Source organism: Aptenodytes patagonicus, chromosome 1, assembly GCF_965638725.1.
Source record: "Aptenodytes patagonicus chromosome 1, bAptPat1.pri.cur, whole genome shotgun sequence".
NCBI classification, from domain to species: domain Eukaryota; kingdom Metazoa; phylum Chordata; class Aves; order Sphenisciformes; family Spheniscidae; genus Aptenodytes; species Aptenodytes patagonicus.
This window is the reverse complement of record NC_134949.1, coordinates 81,310,966-81,329,879: the sequence shown is the minus strand read 5'-3', so window position 1 is coordinate 81,329,879 and position 18,914 is coordinate 81,310,966. Positions and strand designations below refer to the sequence as shown.

Sequence of the window (18,914 nt, the reverse complement as noted above, 5' to 3'; positions counted from 1 at the left end):
ACTTGCTTTAGTTGTTGCTCTTTTAGTCTTCTAGCCCTTATTTATACCTCTATAAGATCAAGATCAAGACATGGACAGAATGTGGCTTGGCGATGACTCTTTTTCACTGCAGTCCTGATGCATTTATTTTCCTACACCTTCCCCCCCACACACCTTCTGTCCTCACACTTAACATCAGTCTCTGCCAAACCCTTTCCTCTCACTGTTTGAGGAGAGCCATTGCAACACACTTTCCCTGCATTTAGGATGCGCACATTTTTCACCTTAGCTCAAGCTTCCCTGAGGCCTGAGCTGCTCTTACCTCCCTGAGACTCCAAACTGATAAGCCAATTTAATTGGAATGGGGTGTGGTGATTGTTTTTCCTTCATTACACTGAAATCTAGTGACATAGGATAGAAAACGAAATCGGAATGAATTAGAATAGACTGTAAGTACATCTGTCATTGATCAGATGCCCAGCACGTGTACCATTAAACAGCTTGTGTTGCCCTATGTGAAAACATCTTCTGCAGTGCAAGCTGACCTTAGTTACTGTGATTCTGACTTTTGACCTAAAAGCCAGCAAGGCTTTTGTACGCTTCAGCTCAAAATGACTTTATAAGACATGCTGTTATTTATCTTCATGTATTCAAAAAGCTTGTTCTCAACAAATACGGGAGAAGCTGACAGCCCTCCTGCTTCACGTGGTTGCTGGCCAGTTGACAGTTCCCAGTTACATTTTTCCCCTTCTAAGTGTGTAGTTGAAACATGCAGCTTGTCTGTCATGGTTGTCCCCTATACCAACAACAGCAAACAGTAAGTAAATTATTTATATAATTAATTTTTCATCTAAGAGGCCGCAGGCCATCTGTTGATGTGCATAAAATAGCAGCATAGTCACTGCGTATCTATTTAAGTACCTTTGGAGGGAATGATACGGATAGAAAACATGTCCAACGTAATATATTTTGGACAAGGAAATGACCACTGAATTTTCTCTATAAACACCTGACTTTTTCTGCAGAAGAATAACCTCACATTTGAAGCCTTTGAGTGGAACTCTGTGTTGGTGCCCATCAGTTCGGTTAGGTCAGAAATCAAGGTAGCTAGACTAGCTTGTACCAAATGGTGCAGAATCAGGTTCACTATTTACAGGCTTACTGTACAGTGTTTGTAAGATGGCTGTGTTTTTTGCCTTGTTCATGTAGGTGCCACTGAACTGCTGCTTCTAGCCCGCCGGACAGATTTGAGGCGAATTTCCTTAGACACCCCAGATTTTACAGACATCGTTTTGCCACTGGAGGACATCCGTCATGCCATTGCCATTGACTTTGATCCTCTGGAAGGATACATCTATTGGACTGATGATGAAGTTAGGGCCATCCGCCGCTCGTTCATCGATGGGTCAGGTAGTCAGTTTGTTGTCACAGCACAGATCGCACATCCTGATGGCATTGCTGTGGACTGGGTTGCCCGAAATCTGTATTGGACTGACACTGGCACAGACCGTATTGAAGTTACAAGGCTTAATGGGACCATGAGAAAAATCTTGATATCAGAAGACCTGGAAGAACCCAGAGCTATTGTGCTGGATCCCATGGTTGGGTGAGCTGCTGTTCATGAGCATTTTTTTAAATATTAGTCGTGTAAAGAAGATACCTCTGTTTACCTGTATGCAGATGTGAACTGTCTACCTGTATGCAGATGCAATGATAAACTTCTCAGTCTTCGAAATGAAAATACTGGGATTCTTTGAAAGCTAAGGCTCTGGGCGCAGGGACTACTGCTTCCCTTTGACTGCCTGGCTAGTCATCTTATGTGTCTTTAGGTTTTCTTCTTCTGTTTAAAAATATTTTTGGGGACTGTGTTGACCTGTTTGTTTATTGTAGCTAATAGCACTGGTTATGTTGTCTTGCTGAGCAGACTGATATAGGAGTTTTGTGTAAAGGGACAGTGTGTTTACATGTCAATGCTTTCTGAATGGTTTGGGCATCCTTACTTAGGTAAGGAAATATATTTGGCTTAGAAATGTACTTTTCTGTGTGCAATGTGGTTTCAGGGAACAGTAGTCCAGAAGAAGCTGTGTGAATATTGAAAGTTTGGATTAATAAGAGTTCTCAAGATTTTTGTTTCCTTTGCAGGTACATGTACTGGACCGACTGGGGAGAAATCCCAAAGATCGAGAGGGCAGCATTAGATGGCTCAGACAGAATTGTGCTGGTGAATACCTCGCTTGGCTGGCCAAATGGACTGGCATTGGATTATGCAGAAAGCAAAATATACTGGGGAGATGCCAAAACAGACAAAATAGAGGTTTGTAATTGCACCTGCATTTTTAATTCCGTGGAGTTATAGAATGTAGTTACTCTACTTTTCTAGGTGTTTAAATTCTGATATAGCCCAAAAGGGCAATGGGATATTGGTTGATTTGTGCTTTAAGAAACAATTCTGTTTCTTCTCTGTCCTTTGGCAAGTTACTCGCTATTCTTCCTCCATTTTTCTGCGTGTAAAATGAAAATGATATCCATGTAGTAGATCCATCTTTCTGAGAATGTATGGTAAGGATTTGTTAAATAAGTCAATTCCTAGGTCATCAGGAAAAGAAGCTTTTTACTGGGAGTAATGTTTGTAGGTTAAAAAAAATTATCTTTCATTCTTTGCATTGCTCAGCTTAGATGCTAGTAGAACATATTTTAAAGAACTAAATCTCATTTCACATATAATTATTTGTACTCCCACAAATCCTCTATACTTTATATCTCCCTTGTTTTATTAGGGTTCCAGCAAGGGGATAGATTTTCCTTTCTTTCTGGTATGTTCTGCTGAAACTGTTAATTGAAAACAAAAATGCCATTTTTCTTCTCTCCCACATTGAAAATCTTGTGTTTATTTTGTTATATAACACTTACGGAACAAATTTGACATTTATTATCTCTTTGTCAGTCTTTGAGAAAATAGTATTGTTTAGTATTTGTTCAGTTTACTATCAAAAGGCAGAAGTTTGTCTGGAAGCAGGAGACTTGGCTACTACCTGGTGCATAGTAGCACCATCTACCTTTGCTATAGCCCGGTAGATCTACCTTTCTTTTGATGAATTACAGCTTTCCTTAGTGAATCCTTACCATTGCAAATAATTTTCAGCACTTATCATATTAGGCACAACATATTCTCTAGCCTTATGAAATTGCTTTATTTATTTATAACTTTGAACAAATCAATGTGAAGTCATAGTCTTGTGCTGGAAGACCACATAACTCTCTGTTCTCCTTCAGAGACAAAGTAACTCCAGTCCTGCAAGGTGAGTTGCTTTGAAGCACTCCTTGGGAGAGCCTCAGGGAGCATGGATTTCTTTGTCCTGAAAACAAGATTTATAGTCTGTAATTCACCTAACGTTATACCAGCTCTGAGAAAAGAGGGGAAAAAGAGTCTTAGCTATGCTTAGAGATTTATTTATAACAGATTGAGCACTTCAGCCCTGATACCATCTTGGACTTGAATGTATTTTGCAAAAGGAAAGTTAGGCATTCTTCACTCTCATGCTTGCCAAAACATTGAGATTTTTTCATGTGCTTCAGTCTTACTCAGACCACGGTTCCATATTCATTAATAATGGTTCTGTTCAGTGCTGGATCAGTTTGTGGTAGAAATTTTCATCTAGATGAGGCATGAGCTCACTGCTGCAATTCTGTCAAACTGGCTAGAACACATGATAGAATGTTTATGCCAACGTTACAACGTCTGTGGCAGGACAGAAGATATCTGATCTGGCACAAAGTCTGCTGGGACAATTTCCATTTCATTGTTTTTAAACCAATGTGAGCCAGCAGAATGAGTTTGTTCCAGGTTGTCATGTAACATCTATGCAGGGCATCAGAGAAGATTTATCTTCTTAGGGTTTCAGAATTACTAAGGTTTTTTTTTTTTTCTATGAGGCTCCAAGTGTTAGAGTTATGGTTTTACTGCTGCTGCTTTTTATAAAAAGTTAACATTTGTTAACTCTTATCAATGTGCAAAAAATCTTGAAAAAGCCTTGCTAAAACCTTTAAAGCAACAGAGAAGAAATTATCCCACAGTTTTTCTTTGCTGTTTTTGGATTTTAGTTTGTTTGAGGATTTGGTTTTTGGTTGGGTTTTTTGTTGTTGTTGTTATTGCAGAAGGTGTTAATTTTAGGGGTATGTGACAGAGATCCATAAAATCAATAAAATTATGTATAAGGTGACCAGCTCTTCCCCCCGCACACCTTTTTTGATAGAAGAAGTTGGCATTCATAAATGGTACTGACAGGTGATGGGTGCAGAACAAACAAAAGCAGATGGTTCTTCAAGCAGTGTGTGGTAAGTTGTGGAAATGGTTGTGGATGTTAAAAGCTTACATGTGTTACTGGGAAGACTGGGTAAGTCTGTGGAAGGGAATTCCACTGCAGTTTACTAGAAAATAGAACTGCCTTCTGAACCACAAATCACTGAACTGTAAATTGCCATAGAATGAAAAAGGCTTCTTGAAAAGTTTCAGTATGTATTTGCTTTGTTATGCTGCTCTGTAAGTGTAAGTTTTGATTATTCTCTGAGACAGGATGCTGGGATGGGTGGACCTTTGGATTGAACCCATACAGCCTCTCTCTTTTCCTGTGTTGAGGCCATTCTATTCCTTGAAGGTTTGGGGAGTCTTTATTCCATTAGCTTGTTGCATTAGCTTTAGGAAGAACTTCATGTTCTTCCTTAGATGTAATATTACTGCTTGCTAACTGCACTTCAGAGGGGCAGAAATGGGTTGAAAATCGATGACCTCTGATAGTGATAGATCAGAGTGCAAGACCAGTACAGCTTCTGTAATTAGTAAAGCGTGGAAAGGCTCTATGGGATGAAGGGGGGGTGTCCATCCAAGGGAATGGTTCAGTCTAAAGTAGATTCCCCCCCCACTATGCTAAGTAATGCAGATGTAGTGGTGAGTTTCTTTACTGATTAATCTTAGTGAATTTTCCCCAGGATCTTGTGTGGCCTCTCTGTAATCTTTCATGAGAGATTGACTTTGTTATGGTAGGCTACAGAAATCTCAGGCTGCAATGACACTATCTAAATCAATGATAGCTAAAATATTACGAACATTTCAAGTCTTCCCTTTTCCTCCCACTGCCTTTCTCTCCTATGGCAACCATGAATCCTGAGGAGATTTGTAACACTTTCCCTGCCCTTCCCATCCATTTTTTATATCAGTTTAGTAGAAGATGCTTTGACCTTCACTAAATGTTTTAAACTTACATTTGGAGAAAGGACACTGGAGGAGGTGCAACAAAGAGGATATTTGTGACAGGATCAAAAGATGAAACTTGGAATTGGACATGAAGACATCAGAATATATGTCTGGTCTCTCCTTTGCTTGTATGTGTTTGTATGTATTTGGGAGGAGGGGTGAAAGCAGGAGAAACACGTTTGTGTACTTGCACTCTACTGCCTTTAAGTAGTTTTTCGTATATGATTTTACATACATTGTACTTTTTTCCTTTTTTTTTTCCTAGTATGTGGAATTCCTCAGAACCATTATTTAATTGCAGCGCTACCAAAATGAATGTTTCTTGCAAGCTATGTTTCTGGTTTGTTTGTGCTACATATGAGCTTTTATTATTTATTTTTTTACACACTGATTCATGCTATGCTGTTCTGGAGTCCCCAGACGATAATAAAGCATCAGCAGGGGTTAATGGAGACTGGTAGGGGGTACAGCAGGGAGCTTTTGTTCCCATTTTATCTGGCAGCCTGCAGCAGGCAGAAGCAGGCTGTGGCTCAACAGCTTCGTCATTTATCTCGGTCAGGTTTCACTGCTGATAAACTTCTATTGAAATGGATGGCTGCTATTGTGCTTACCAGTAGGGAAGATTTCTCATTGACTTGCTACAGGTTTAAAGCATTTTCCTGCCGTGCTATGAGGTTAAAAATGTATGATCTGCTCTGTTGAATTGGTCTTACGTTTTCCTGCTCAAGTGAATATTTGTCTTCTGAGCACGTACACTACCTGTTTTAAGGCATAGGTTGGATTTAAAATGGTCAGCAAAGCTCATATTGATAAAGCAATTATAAATGGCTGTGTGCATGTGTGGATGTGTATGTTAAGAGGAAATAATGATGTTATGGCTGATTTCTCACAATTTTTCAGTCTTTGCTTCATTTTTCTTTATTCATCTTCCTTCCTATTCTCCATTCTCAGAGATGACACCCACTTACACCTACTAGTGGTGATTTTAAAGAAAGGACTCTGCCTCCTATACAGATCCAACCATTATCTAGTGATTTTTGAGTGCAGCTCTAACTTGAAGTGTTTCTGCATTCCCAAATCTATTAGCGGTGCCTGGCATTACTGTCTCTAATCCTCATGATTAATATGGAAAGTCTTATATCCTGCTGTTTTTCAGCATAAGTACACACAAGTCTTCAGAACCCAGCCTTGTCGGACAACGGAAAGCGGATGCTGCTAAGACTTTTTTGAGCACAAAAATCTTGAACAGAGAGGACCTTTTTGTGTTTGACCCAGGAGCTAATAGCTTGGCATCTAGAGAATGCTCTAATTCATATTCTAATCCTGAAATTGCAGGGCTACATTTTCCTTCGATGACAACTCCCTCAATTTTACCGCCACCCTAATAAGGAAATTTTGTTTTCTAAGCATTCACCATTTATTTTCCGACTGAGAAATTTTGTCTCATAGCATCAGTCTTTGTATTGTGAAATGCTGATGACTTGTAAGCCTGATTACTGATTCTACCTCATCTACCTTTAGTTTGAAGCAGAGGTTTGAAAATTGAGAAGCAGAAACCATTGAATTTCTAGCTGTTGAACACAGCTGCTTTTGTGTACTTCCATTAAGCTTTTGCAGGTATGAGAAGTAAGGTAGTTGAAACAAATACTTGAAGTTGCTTTACTGTTTAATTTTGGCCACAATTTGTTATCCACCTGGTTTGGATAGTTGTGGCACTTGGGAACTTCATTCAGCAAAGAACAAGAAGTATGTGCTGCAGAGGGTAGGGGCAGATCCCTCTACTCCATCCCAGTTTCAGAAATGTAAAGCTTACTTTGTCAGAGAATTTCCAGCTATTTCTTAATGCCTGCTAGGCCTGCATTAAGAAAAATTATGGATTTTTGAAATTAGTAGTAGAGTAAGGGCTTATTTTTAAAAAAAATCCTTTAGTTTATACTTTGTATAATTTCCATTTGGGAGGTTTCTTTTGAGCTTCTGAATGAACTTAGGGAAGAATTAAATTTCATGATGCAGACCAAGATAGGAAAACTACATTACAAAGCAAACAAATGACAGCCATAGACCATGTATTAGTAAAGTCTCCTGACTGTCGAAGAGCTGGGTACAAGAATTGGAGTGGTCTCTTATCTGTGGACCCCAAATGTTGAGACTGGACCTCCTAGCATTGTAAGCTTGTTATTATTAAAAAAAAAAAAAAAATTAAAAGTTAAATTCCTTTTTTGCTTTGGCTTTTGAGCATGGTACTACAGAATTGTCACTTAGGCATGTACCTTTTGCAGCTGTTCAAAGTGTTTTAATATAAAAGTAAAAAAGAAGAAAAATATTTAAAACATCCATTCCGGTTTCAATTCAGGAACATTAAAAAGTCAACTTTTTATTGCCTTTGATAAATTGAGAATATCTAAATAAAACTGAAATGTGAAAAGTTCGATTACTGAGACACCCATTACAAACCACTTGGGCTGATGAGTTCTCAGAGAAGTCCTGAGGGATCTGCTGTCAACAGGCTATCATCCGTAATGGAACAGGGAGGAGATTCCCAGCACCTCGCAACAGAAAGAGGATATGGAGGGAAGGTTTTGGGTAGATACGGCCAGAACTCTTGTCCAAGACTAACCTGACTCTGTGATCTGGGTACCAAGCATGGTATTTTTCTAAGAAGTTAAATTACTGCCCTAAAAATTATGTGATATTACAGAAGACTTGGACATTCAGTTTTAAAATGGTTCTTGTGTCATAGATCTGCATTTCTCCCTGAAATCTGTGGGTGGTTTTCATCTAATGAGATGTAGAGATCTTCAGCTCAGTAAGTTGCCTTACGTTGCCTTTATAGAAAATGTCAGAAATCAGCACTTCTGTGATGTGGCTTGCTTTACCCTAAAGTAAATGTTTAGAATAGATTGGATGAGGTCTACTCTAAAAGCACCTATTCTTTTCTGTTAGGTCTAAAGAAAGCCTGGAGTGGCCATGTCAGAGGCAGATGCCCACACTCAAGACACATTTGAGCTGGCTTCTACAACCTTTTTGCACATTATTGTTAATAGTAAAAGTGTTGCTTACATCTGTGCAGCTTAACTGAGACTTTCCATGTTGGAAATTCAGAGATGTTTCTTACAAGCTTTGCTTACAGATGAACAGTCCTGTTTTGCTAATGATAGCTCTATAAACCTCATGGCTCCCAACGGCCTAGCATGGAGCTGCTTTTGAAGTACAACCTTTGGATCCCACTAATGTGTCGTACATGCTTCCAAGATTTTTCCCATCGGAGTTAGGATATTGCATTTTAGTTTACGCTATTGTCTCATCTAGAAAGTAACAAGCCTCTACTGGCAGTCAGTATTGGTTACCTAAGGGAAAACACAAAAATCCCTCAAACTAAAATAACTAGAGCAATCACCTGACCTCACTGAGTCTGACATACTTAAAATAATATTTGAAGACAAGCTGGGGAGTGATGTGAAGAGATACTGAGCTATCTTCTGCATTTCTGATTCAGCTGAATGCTGTTTGTCAGTCTGCTATTATCCCTTATTCTCCAATATTCTGGCTTTTTCTTATTTTTCTCCCAAGCTTAGTTGCATTACCATACAAAAAAGATTGTACTGATCTTGGACCTGGGCTTCTTCAGGAGCATTCACATGAGCTTGTGATCCCTCTTAATAATTATTCAGCTTTTCTCATGCAGGCTTTTTATTTTGCTCTGAGACTTTATAGTCCTAACCTAAACTTTTTTTTCTGATACCATTCATGATGTAACTTTGCAAAGGTCTGTGAGGTGTTCACATGTGAACCAATGTTCACATTGGTCTTGGCTAGTCTCCTTTGCTTCCTGTGAAGTGTGTGTGCAGTTGCTCATAGGACTTAGCTGACAAATGGTAAGTTGCAAAATCACAGTAATTTGCTTCCTTTGTACCCCTATAGCCTGTGCCCACGTAACAGAACACCCTCTGACCGTTGCCACGCCACCTTATGTATTAATGTACCAAAATTAATTTCCATAGCCGAGCATCTTTATTCACCTGTTTTACCACTGAATCTTCTCAGAGGAGCCTCTTTTTTTCCTATGAAAAACCTCTCTTCTCATCCTGTTCATCATTTCAGCTCAATTTTTTGTCTTAGCCTGTTCTTTACAAATGCAGGGTTTTTTTGTATTGCATGAGATTGCCTAGGAGATGTCATATTTGCTTGTCACAGTGGTTATAAACTCCTTTTCCTGCCTGCTTGTCACTTCACCTGACTTGAGCCGTTTCATTGAAAACCCAACCATTTGTTTCTAAAATTAAATTCCATCACTAAGAAAACAATTCTGTTGTTGGCATTGATTGATCAGCAAGCTAGGAAAGTTGTCCTATTGTGAAAGAAATGAGCTTATAACAGTGTCTGTAGCATGATAGAAAGGGCTATTTATGAAGTTAATCTCTATTCTGTTTTTACATATTTATCTTCACTGCAGTCCTATTAGGACTATTATCCATGCTCAAGAAAAATATATTTTGAATTCTTTGGAAAAATGATTAGAGCTCAAAAGGAAATTGAGGGTGCTGGGGAACTGTTAAATTAGAAATTGGTAATGGCTATTATAAAACAATTAACAGTAAGAAATTGTAGAGTTGGCTGGAGGCATTTGGTTTCTGAAGCAAATATAAAGGGTTCCAGGTATCCCTTCTGCTGATTTCTCAGGATTTCAATGCAGTGAAGAGATGGCTTCCTATTTCATTTCTAAAACATTCCTTAACATTTTGGAATTGAGGGAAAATACTGCTAACAGTAAGTTAATTACACTGATGAATAATTGTCTCAAGTTGAGTTTAAAGTTTTGATTGCTCAGTCAAAGAGGGTATAGTTGATCACGACTTTTTAGAGGGGAAGACTAATAAAACTGGAAATTTAGACAAGATGTCTCTTTTTTCCTTTCTTAGAGCTGCTATTTTATAGTGGATACATGTGTTAATTGTATAATATTACTGCAGCCATAACAGTAAAATCATCCTGGTCTGTTCTGTTTATGTTGCTTAAAGAAGCAAGCTGAAAATACATAGTTCTCAAACCCAATCTGAAAAAATGCTAATGTAATGTGCAGAAGGCATTCTAGCTATCTTTTAGAGTTATTTTTGAGAGATGCTGCCCCAGTTTTCTTTTTTTCTTTAACCAAATAATTTAATGAGTTGTTGTTTTTCACTCCTCTGATATAGTAAGATTCATGTACATTTAGGTGGAAGGTGAACAGTCATATCCTTGATTAGCAGTGTCATGAACTGAGTCAATATGTGTTGCATCAAACAGCACATGTAAGTATTTATCATTGGATAATCAGGGCTGAAGTAACTAAGCCTAAACCTTGACTATTCCTAAACTATTTGAGGTATAATGCAGGTCTCATTCAAGATCTTTTTCCATGGTATGTTGAAATATCTGGGATATATGTATTGAATTCAGTATTTAACAGCTGTCTTACAGTAATACTTCTTTGCAGTCATCTTATGCAGATCAGTGTTAATGATCCAACTCATGAGAAATTCACTTTTTCACCTCATTGTTTTCTAGTTGTATATATTCCTAGAGTGCATTAACATGATCCATGTTGAAATTATGAAGGTGGTAATGTTTTCTGATGTTTTTCCGCTGTCTTTCAAACTATTGCAAGAAACCCAGCTTATCATTAGAATGACTCAAGAGTTTAAGGTCTGCTCAGGAAGAGTTTACCTTTTTTTCTGTGATATTTCTGTGCCAAATGGCTGGGGTTTTTTTTCATGCTGTAAAGTAAACCATAACTATATATCTGAGAGTATATTTCTACATGTACCAAGGAAACAACAAGCTAGTGTGTTCTGCATTTGTGGGACACGTGACATGCAAAGCATTGCCACCAAGTCAGAACTCTCTCTTATTCCTTATCCTTTCAGAAGGAAGATAAATGCTACAATTGCATCTTTCCTTTGAGTCAGTGGGGAGAGAGGGTTTCCAGCTGTGGTCCCTGCTAGAAATTTTGTAAAGCTGGTGCAGTGGTGGCAGTAGTACTTGAGCAGGGCAATTGAGGTCCCGTGTGTTAAGTGGAGTCTCCTGTCCTCTCTGAGGATCAGGAAACTGGTACTGGTAAAGGTGCTGAAGTTCACAGATTAGTAGACAGCTAAGGTCTCTGTCGTTTGTCCAAAAACCGGCTGTCAGTTTTTAAAATCAGGGCTTATGTTCAAGTTATTCTTAATCTTTTGTTATGAGATGTTTGTATCTGAAATTAGAGCAGTTTATGGATTTTACCAGATGAAGTTGTTTGGGGTTTTTTGGTTTTTGTTTTACTGGTATGTGTGTATTTGAAATAAATAAAGTTCTGGCAACATCTTGTAGACTAGCTGGGGGCTTTCAGTCCATCACAGAGGCCTATTCCATTCTTGTAAGTAATCTTTAATTTTTTTGAAGATACAGAGTTAGTAGCTGTTGTTTATAAATTTTCGAATATTGACATCCTCTGTTTCAGTCATCCTGAGAGAGAGCTTAGCATGCGTGATACTTATGTGCTCCTTGATTATTTATAACTACATCCAAAAGAGGAGGCACAAAAGAGGACCCAGGAAACTACAGGCCCATTAGTCTTTCTTCAGTCCCTGGGAAAGTAATGGAACGAGTCCTCCTAGAAACTATTACAAGCCAAATGAAGCAGGTGATTGGGAAAAGCTAACACGGATTTACCAAGGGCAAATCACGCCTGACCAACCTCATCACCTTCTACAACAAAACAACATTTTCTGTTGACATGGGGAGAGCAGTGGATGTTGTTTACCTGGACTTCAGCAAAGCATTTGACACTGTTTCCCACAGCCTCCTCCTAGACAAGCTGGCAAGATACAGACTGGGTGGGTGGTCAGCGAGATAGGTAGGGAATTGGCTCACAGGCTGCACTCAGAGGGTGGTGATCAGTGGTTTTTACTCAGGCTGGCAGCCTGTCACAAGTGGGATCCCCCAGGGATCGATACTGGGCCCCACGCTGTTCAATATCTTCATAAATGATCTGGATGATGGGATTGAAATCACCCTCACCAAGTTTGCTGATGACACTAAACAGGGTGGTCAGGTGAATTTGTCAGAAGGGTGAGGCATCTTCCAGAGAGACCTGGACAGGCTGGAAGAGTGGGCTAGCAAGAACTATGTGAAGTTTAACAAAGACAAGTGCAAGGTCCTACACACAGGATGACATAACCCAAGAGCCCAGCACAGGCTAGAATCTGTGGCTGGGGAGCAGCCTTGCTGAAAGGTACCTGGGGGTCCTGGTGGACAACAAGCTGAACGCGAGTCCAGTGTGCTGCTGCAGCAACAAAGGTAAATCAGATCCTGGGCTGCATCCACAGGGGCGTTGCTAGCAGAAATAGAGACATGATCATCCCACTCTACTCAGCACTTGTCAGGCCACACCTAGAGTGCTGTGTACAGCTCTGGTCCCAACAATTCAAAAAAGATGCAGACAAACTGGAGAGGGCCCAAAGGAGGGCCATGAAGGTGATCAAAGGGCTGGAGAACCTGCCCTATGAGGAAAGACTGAAGGATTTAGGTCTTTTCTTCCTGGAGAAGAGAAGGCTCAGGGGGGACCTCATCACAGTTTCCCAGTACTTAAAGGGCAGCTACAAGGAGGATGGAGGGTCTCCCTTCAGAAGGAGCCACATGGAGAGGACAGGGGCAATGGGTACAAGTTGCACTGGGAGAGGTTTCATCTCAATGTAAGAAAGAAATATTTTACAGTGAGAGCAATCATTCACTGGAATAACCTTCCAAGGGATGTGGTGGAGTCCCCATCACCGCATGTTTTCAAGATGCGACTGGACAGGGTGCTAGATAATCTCATCTAGGCTTCCTTTCTCACAGAAGGTTGGACCAGATGATCTTTTGAGGTCCCTTCCAACCTGGGCTGCTCTATGACTCCATGGTTCTACATCCAAAATTAAACTGTGCTCATGAGTTAAGATGAAAGGTAATGGTTTGCACACTATCACCCTGCTTATGGCACTAGGTTAATTACGAGTAAATTGTATCAGCTTTGTCTGACAGTCTCCCAGATTTGCATTGGAAAATGTGTTCTTTCCAGTGCCTATGTGCTGTCTTCTCCTCTGGAAGTTGTCAGTACTGAGGCTGTCTAGCACCTTGTAGAACTGGGCTCTTATGTTTGATATTAATCTTAAGTATGGCCCGATAGGGTCAAACAGTTTCTATCACTATCATCTCTTCAGTGCTGTGGATATGAGCTAGTGTGCATCTGCCTGGACTCTATTGCCACTGGCTTTGGTCTCCTAGACCTGAGCAGACTGCTAGTCCTGTTTGGGGCCCTGCATAGGTTTGCCAGGGCTATTGCATGAGCTCTGACCAGAGCTGAACGTTATTTTCACAGATCGGGTGGGTATGATTGAGCTCTAGACTTAAACCAATCAAATTACAAATGTAAACTACTGTACATTCAAATCCCAGATTATCAGAAAGGTAAATTCACTGCATTAGCCTATTTATCACAGTTATTACTGGTATTCAAGAGCAAATTGAATCCAGGGTATCTGACAGCAAGAAAGACCCTTAGAATATATCACTGTGCAATCCAGTCTGTAATTTTAAAATAGAAGTGATACTTCAAAGTTGGTTTGTTTTTTTGTTGTTGTTCCTGCTGACCATTAAGTACAGTATCTTAAAATACTAAAAAACATATTAAAAAACTAAAAAAAAAAAAAAAAAAATTCAGCATTAATTCATTTATTTCGAATAAGCTGTATTTTCATGAGGCCATAGGTTTGCATTCATTATTGTTCTAGGATAAGCAAAGTCATTATCCTACAGGCAGGATATCTGGTATTTTTTCTGAGGCCATTTAATTTTTGTACTTAGTTTTATTTTTTTTCATGGAACTACTCGCTCTTTCAGTAAAGGTAGTGTTTGTGGTTGCACCACATCCGTTTCCTGTTGTAGTCTATATTCTCATTGTGGTTTGCAGTATTCAGAATGGCCTCAGAATGTGAAATCCACAGCACATTGTGCTTAAAGCAGCATAAACTGCTGGAGACACTGCCTCACAGCAGCAGAAGGTGGGTTTCTCATATGGGGGATTCTGTGGGGCTAGACTTCACTGTGATGAGCTGATCCAGCTGGGGCTGGAGAAGGGGAATGAATGCATAAAGCAGTATTGTCTGGGGCTCAGTTGTCACCTGAATTTCAGTATGTGAAACGATGATGCTGAAATCCTTTAAAATTGGTTGATTAGTGATTGTTTCTTTTTCCTTGTGCCTATTATATGTATCATCCCTATATCCCTTACCACTTTCCTTCTGCCTTATACCAGACTGTTTGGTTCTGTAGCATATTGATGAAATTCCATTCAAATATCCTAAAATGCAGCTAAAGTGAGCGCAGACAACGTGGTGCCGTGGAACTATTCATATGGTGGTACCCAGCTGCTAATGGACAGATTAAGTAACATTGCACAGATGGGCTCAGGTAAGATTGCAGTGGGAGTAGGGTGGCAGGTATGTGTAAGTACTTTCAGATAGACGTCTCTTTTGTCTAGATGGCATAAAGCTGTCTTTGAAAATAACCTGTATGTGACAAAACAAAAATTAATTAAAAGCAGATACTTAATACGGAAGTCCTCCCTTCTCTTTTCCTGACTTACTTTCGGAGTAAGAGGAAGCTTATTTGAGCAGCTCCCCATTTAAAGTTTGCTAAAGAAAGTTCACCTCATACCATACACCTTCCAACTAATTCTCTTTGCCAGTAGTTAAGCACCCCCTTGAATATACAAGTTTCTTCCTGTTATAAGTACAAGGCAAAAAGTGTAGTATCTAAAGATACTGCTTTGTGATAGTGATGTTTTAGTGGTTATTACTGTGTGGTTTTAGTTGATTCACTTTGCAACATCCATCCATTCTGTATATCTGTTTGCTCTGTTTAGCAAGCACTAATTGCCATATATTAATTAGTTGCAAGCAAATGGCTCATCTCTGTGGTTTAAGGGGGAGGGGGAAACAAGTCATCACAGAAATGCAAGATGACTGTGTTATGGTTAGAAAAGGGGTGGTAGGCAAAAGGGGATGACCAGTTTTGCTTGGTGGTGGTGATGGTTTCTTGAAGGGATGGTGGGCTTAAGGACTATAACTCACAGTTTGTCTTACGAATGTTAAATCTGTGTCCCTGGTTCCAAAGTTAACCATTAGTCTGTTGTTTAGCAACCTCATTTGTCAAAACAGTGTAGGAGGCATGCTGCTAGGAATTGAGAGAGCCAGCAGATGCTGAAATTTTCTGAAGTAGAATAGATGGAATAGCAGAACTTGTTTTCAAAAGGAAGTCCAGAAATTAGGCAATTATGCTGGGCTCTGAGCCCAGCTAAACAATCTGTGATAGGAAAAGCTATGTTTGGACTTGGTTATCAGTGTAAAGGACAATAGTTACAGCTTTAGGAAGGTAAATGCACCATAATACAAAGTGAAGCTGCAAGTACTGTGCTTGTCTTTCTAAAGGATCTTAGTGAGAACACAGGAAAAAACCATTTCAAGTGACGCTCATCTTATTTTTGTCATGCATGTGCATTAGTGCATGTGTAGAATCATGCCGTAGACTACTAGACCGAAGATTTTTTTGGTAAGCCAATTCCATAGAGTATGAGCTTTTTTTAAAAAAGTAAGTATGGAGCTTATTCCTACAAACCAGCAAGTATGCAGAGCCCCTTTCTGTAGGAAATGTGCACATAAAGATTCAATTCCCATTCTAACATACTAAGTGCAGTAGTGTCAGGAATTTTATGACAAGGAATAGTTTTAAGGAGAAATTGAACTATTGTGAAGATTATAGCATTTTCTTCCACTTTTTTAGTGAACTTAAAAATATTTTATTAACGCGCACATTATACTGTATGCTGAGAAAGGTATGGGTTTCAGTTCTGTTTCTCTATTCCTTTCCTTCCTCCCCATCTGTGCTTGGGTGGGCAGAAGGTAGGAGTTGCTCCAAACTAACCTTCTTATTTCTCAAATTCTTCTGACCACAAAACATCATCCATCTAGCCAGAGTTATTAAACCAATTGATCCTGAAGGTTGTCATTGCACAAGTCTTTGGGCTGGAGCCATGGGAAGAGTGGGAAATAATACAGACTTGTCTATGGCTATCTTAATTCCACCAAGGCAAGTGAGAGAGATTTGAAAACAGTGATTTAGTAAGTGACCCTTTTTGCAGTCCTTAACTTGGAACATCTTTGGGTAGTGGGAAAGATAATTTAATGTTTCAATGATGAGTATGCTACCTTGAATTTTGTGAATCACATTGTTTTGGGAGGTTTTTACATTAAGATTGCGTTTTTTTCTTTTTTTGGAAGGGTAGTATACATACTGTAAACTTGAAACAAGCAGAAATATTTCAGAAGGAGCTTTTCTATAAAATTGCAGTGCTGAATCATTTTTAAGCTTCTCTCAAAATACAGGAGACTTCACTCCTGTCACTATGGTAGTTTTTATAATAATACTTGGCATTCATAAGGTACTTGATCATTTGAACATGCATACATATGTTTAATTAATACTTTCAGTGCCTCTTTGAGGAAGTTAGGTATTACTTCTTTTTAGCAGTAGAGAAAAATGACACAGTAAATTCAAGTGTCTTGATCAAAGGCATGCAATTATTTACAGACTATTACTGTTCCTTCTAGTACAAAAAATACTGAGCTTAATTTTGAAGAATGTAAAACTGGTTCTTTATTCAGACTTGGGAATATAAACATATTCTGTAGATCTTCTTGACTGACTTGCCTCCCAGAATTTATGTGAGGCCTCCTCTTACTGCTATCTGTAACCTGGGCAAAGCTGGCTTGGGAGGGACTTTGGACTACAAGATGCTGAGCCAAGACTCCTTGACATTGTAAGCTTGTCTGCATTCGTGTAAAACAGTGTCTTCCATTTAAAACTAAGAGACATAAGTCAGAAATGAGAGAGAGGGAGGCAACCTCCAACAGACACACATAATATTAGTTCATAAAGCAAATATAAGGAATGTTGTGTCATAATTTTGCATTATGATCTGCTTATGAGAATAGCCTTATATAAGGGATCCTCTGTGGTTTTTAGAATAAGTACCTGTTGAAATACAGTCTTGTTTTATTAGACTGCTGCATAACGTTGATAGCATTTTAATGGCTAGGAGATTATTTTTTAATTTAATGTTTAAGTGTGGAGCAGCTGGTTAATTAATCTCTGATAAATAGTGACAGAATTATTCTGTATACATAATAAGTTTGTGTTTGTGTGTATCCATAGGTCATGAACGCTGATGGAACTGGGAGAAGAGTTCTGGTGGAGGACAAGCTGCCTCATATCTTTGGATTCACGCTGTTGGGAGACTATGTTTATTGGACAGACTGGCAAAGACGCAGTATTGAACGTGTGCATAAACGCACAGCAGAACGAGAGATAATCATAGATCAACTGCCTGATCTAATGGGCCTGAAAGCTACAAACGTCCACCAGATAATTGGTGAGTGAGACTGCTAATCAGGCAAGTAAAATGAAATAGAAAATTTCAGCAGTGCTGTTCTGCAGGTATTGCTTTGTATCAGGTCAGATTTTTAGAAACAGGCAGAACCCAGTTTTATGATAACTGCAGGCTGCAATTTGATGGGATGGGGTAAGTCTTTTCTGAGATGCTTCAGTTCTCTAACTTGGAAGAGTATCAGCTGGAAAACAACCAGGCACCCCCCAAAATGGAGGTGCTTAGGGAACTGGAGCAGCCTATAGCTCTGAACAACCCTGGATCCAGTAAGGGGAGAAGAAGGATCATGGAAAATGAGAACTTCTCTTTGTCACAGCCAGCTATTAGATTAGCCCAGCTGTTTATGAAACTGCAGCTGTAGCAGCTTTTCATCTTGCAATCTGAACATGTGCTCCCGGTATGCAAAAGCTAAGAATAAGCCAGTTTTAGTCTGTTCAGTGCTTTTCACGTTAATACTGCAAAATACTTAAATGGTTTTCATCATCTTTAAAAATAACTAGAAGTACTTTCTGCCCTGTAGTGTCTGCGGTGGAAAAATGCAGCATCTAGCTTTAAAATGGCTAGGGTTGCCTAACCAAACACTGGTAACAGTGTAACTGTAGCATCACAAAACTCATTCCTTGAATATCCTGCTGTGTGGATAGGGTTTGCAGCTTCTTGCTGCCATGTCTGGATTGCACTCCAGGGAATTAGTCAAATGTAGTTGAGCTGTATCTTTGCATCGCTGCTACCACGTTAACAAGATGCCCTAAGTAAGGTGTGTGTGTTTTAAATGCAGTTCTCTTTCCAACTGCTTGGCTAATTGAGCTTGGTAATGCTGGGCCTCGCCTAGTAGGTGGATTTCCAGCATGTGCAGGTACACAAGTTAGTATTGCAAAGAGCTGCTTTACTAGCATCCTGGAGAGATGAGGCCATTGAATAGATGTGAAAATAAATCTGCAAATTTTTCATCCCTAGTGTCATGGTTTAATCTCAGTCGGCAACTGAGCACCATGCAGCCGCTCGCTCACTCCCCCCCGGTGGGATGGGGGAGAGAATCAGAAGGGTAAAAGTGAGAAAAACTCATGGGTTGAGATAAAGACAGTTTAATAGGTAAAGCAAAAGCCACGCATGCAAGCAAAGCAAAACAAGGAATTCATTCACTACTTCCCATCGGCAGGCAGGTGTTCAGCCATCTCCAGGAAAGCA

At 39.5% G+C, this 18,914-nt stretch overlaps 1 protein-coding gene across 3 annotated transcripts in view; it reads left to right on the top strand.

The window, feature by feature from the left end:
* LRP6 (LDL receptor related protein 6) overlaps window positions 1-18,914 on the top strand; it is a 131,015-nt gene that overhangs the window by 78,853 nt on the left and 33,248 nt on the right. For all 3 annotated transcript variants that reach the window (XM_076344663.1, XM_076344655.1, XM_076344674.1), the window contains 3 exons: window positions 1,189-1,585; window positions 2,122-2,293; window positions 17,495-17,711. In XM_076344663.1, coding sequence (XP_076200778.1) covers window positions 1,189-1,585; window positions 2,122-2,293; window positions 17,495-17,711 — 786 coding nt within the window. The remainder of the gene's footprint in view (window positions 1-1,188; window positions 1,586-2,121; window positions 2,294-17,494; window positions 17,712-18,914) is intronic.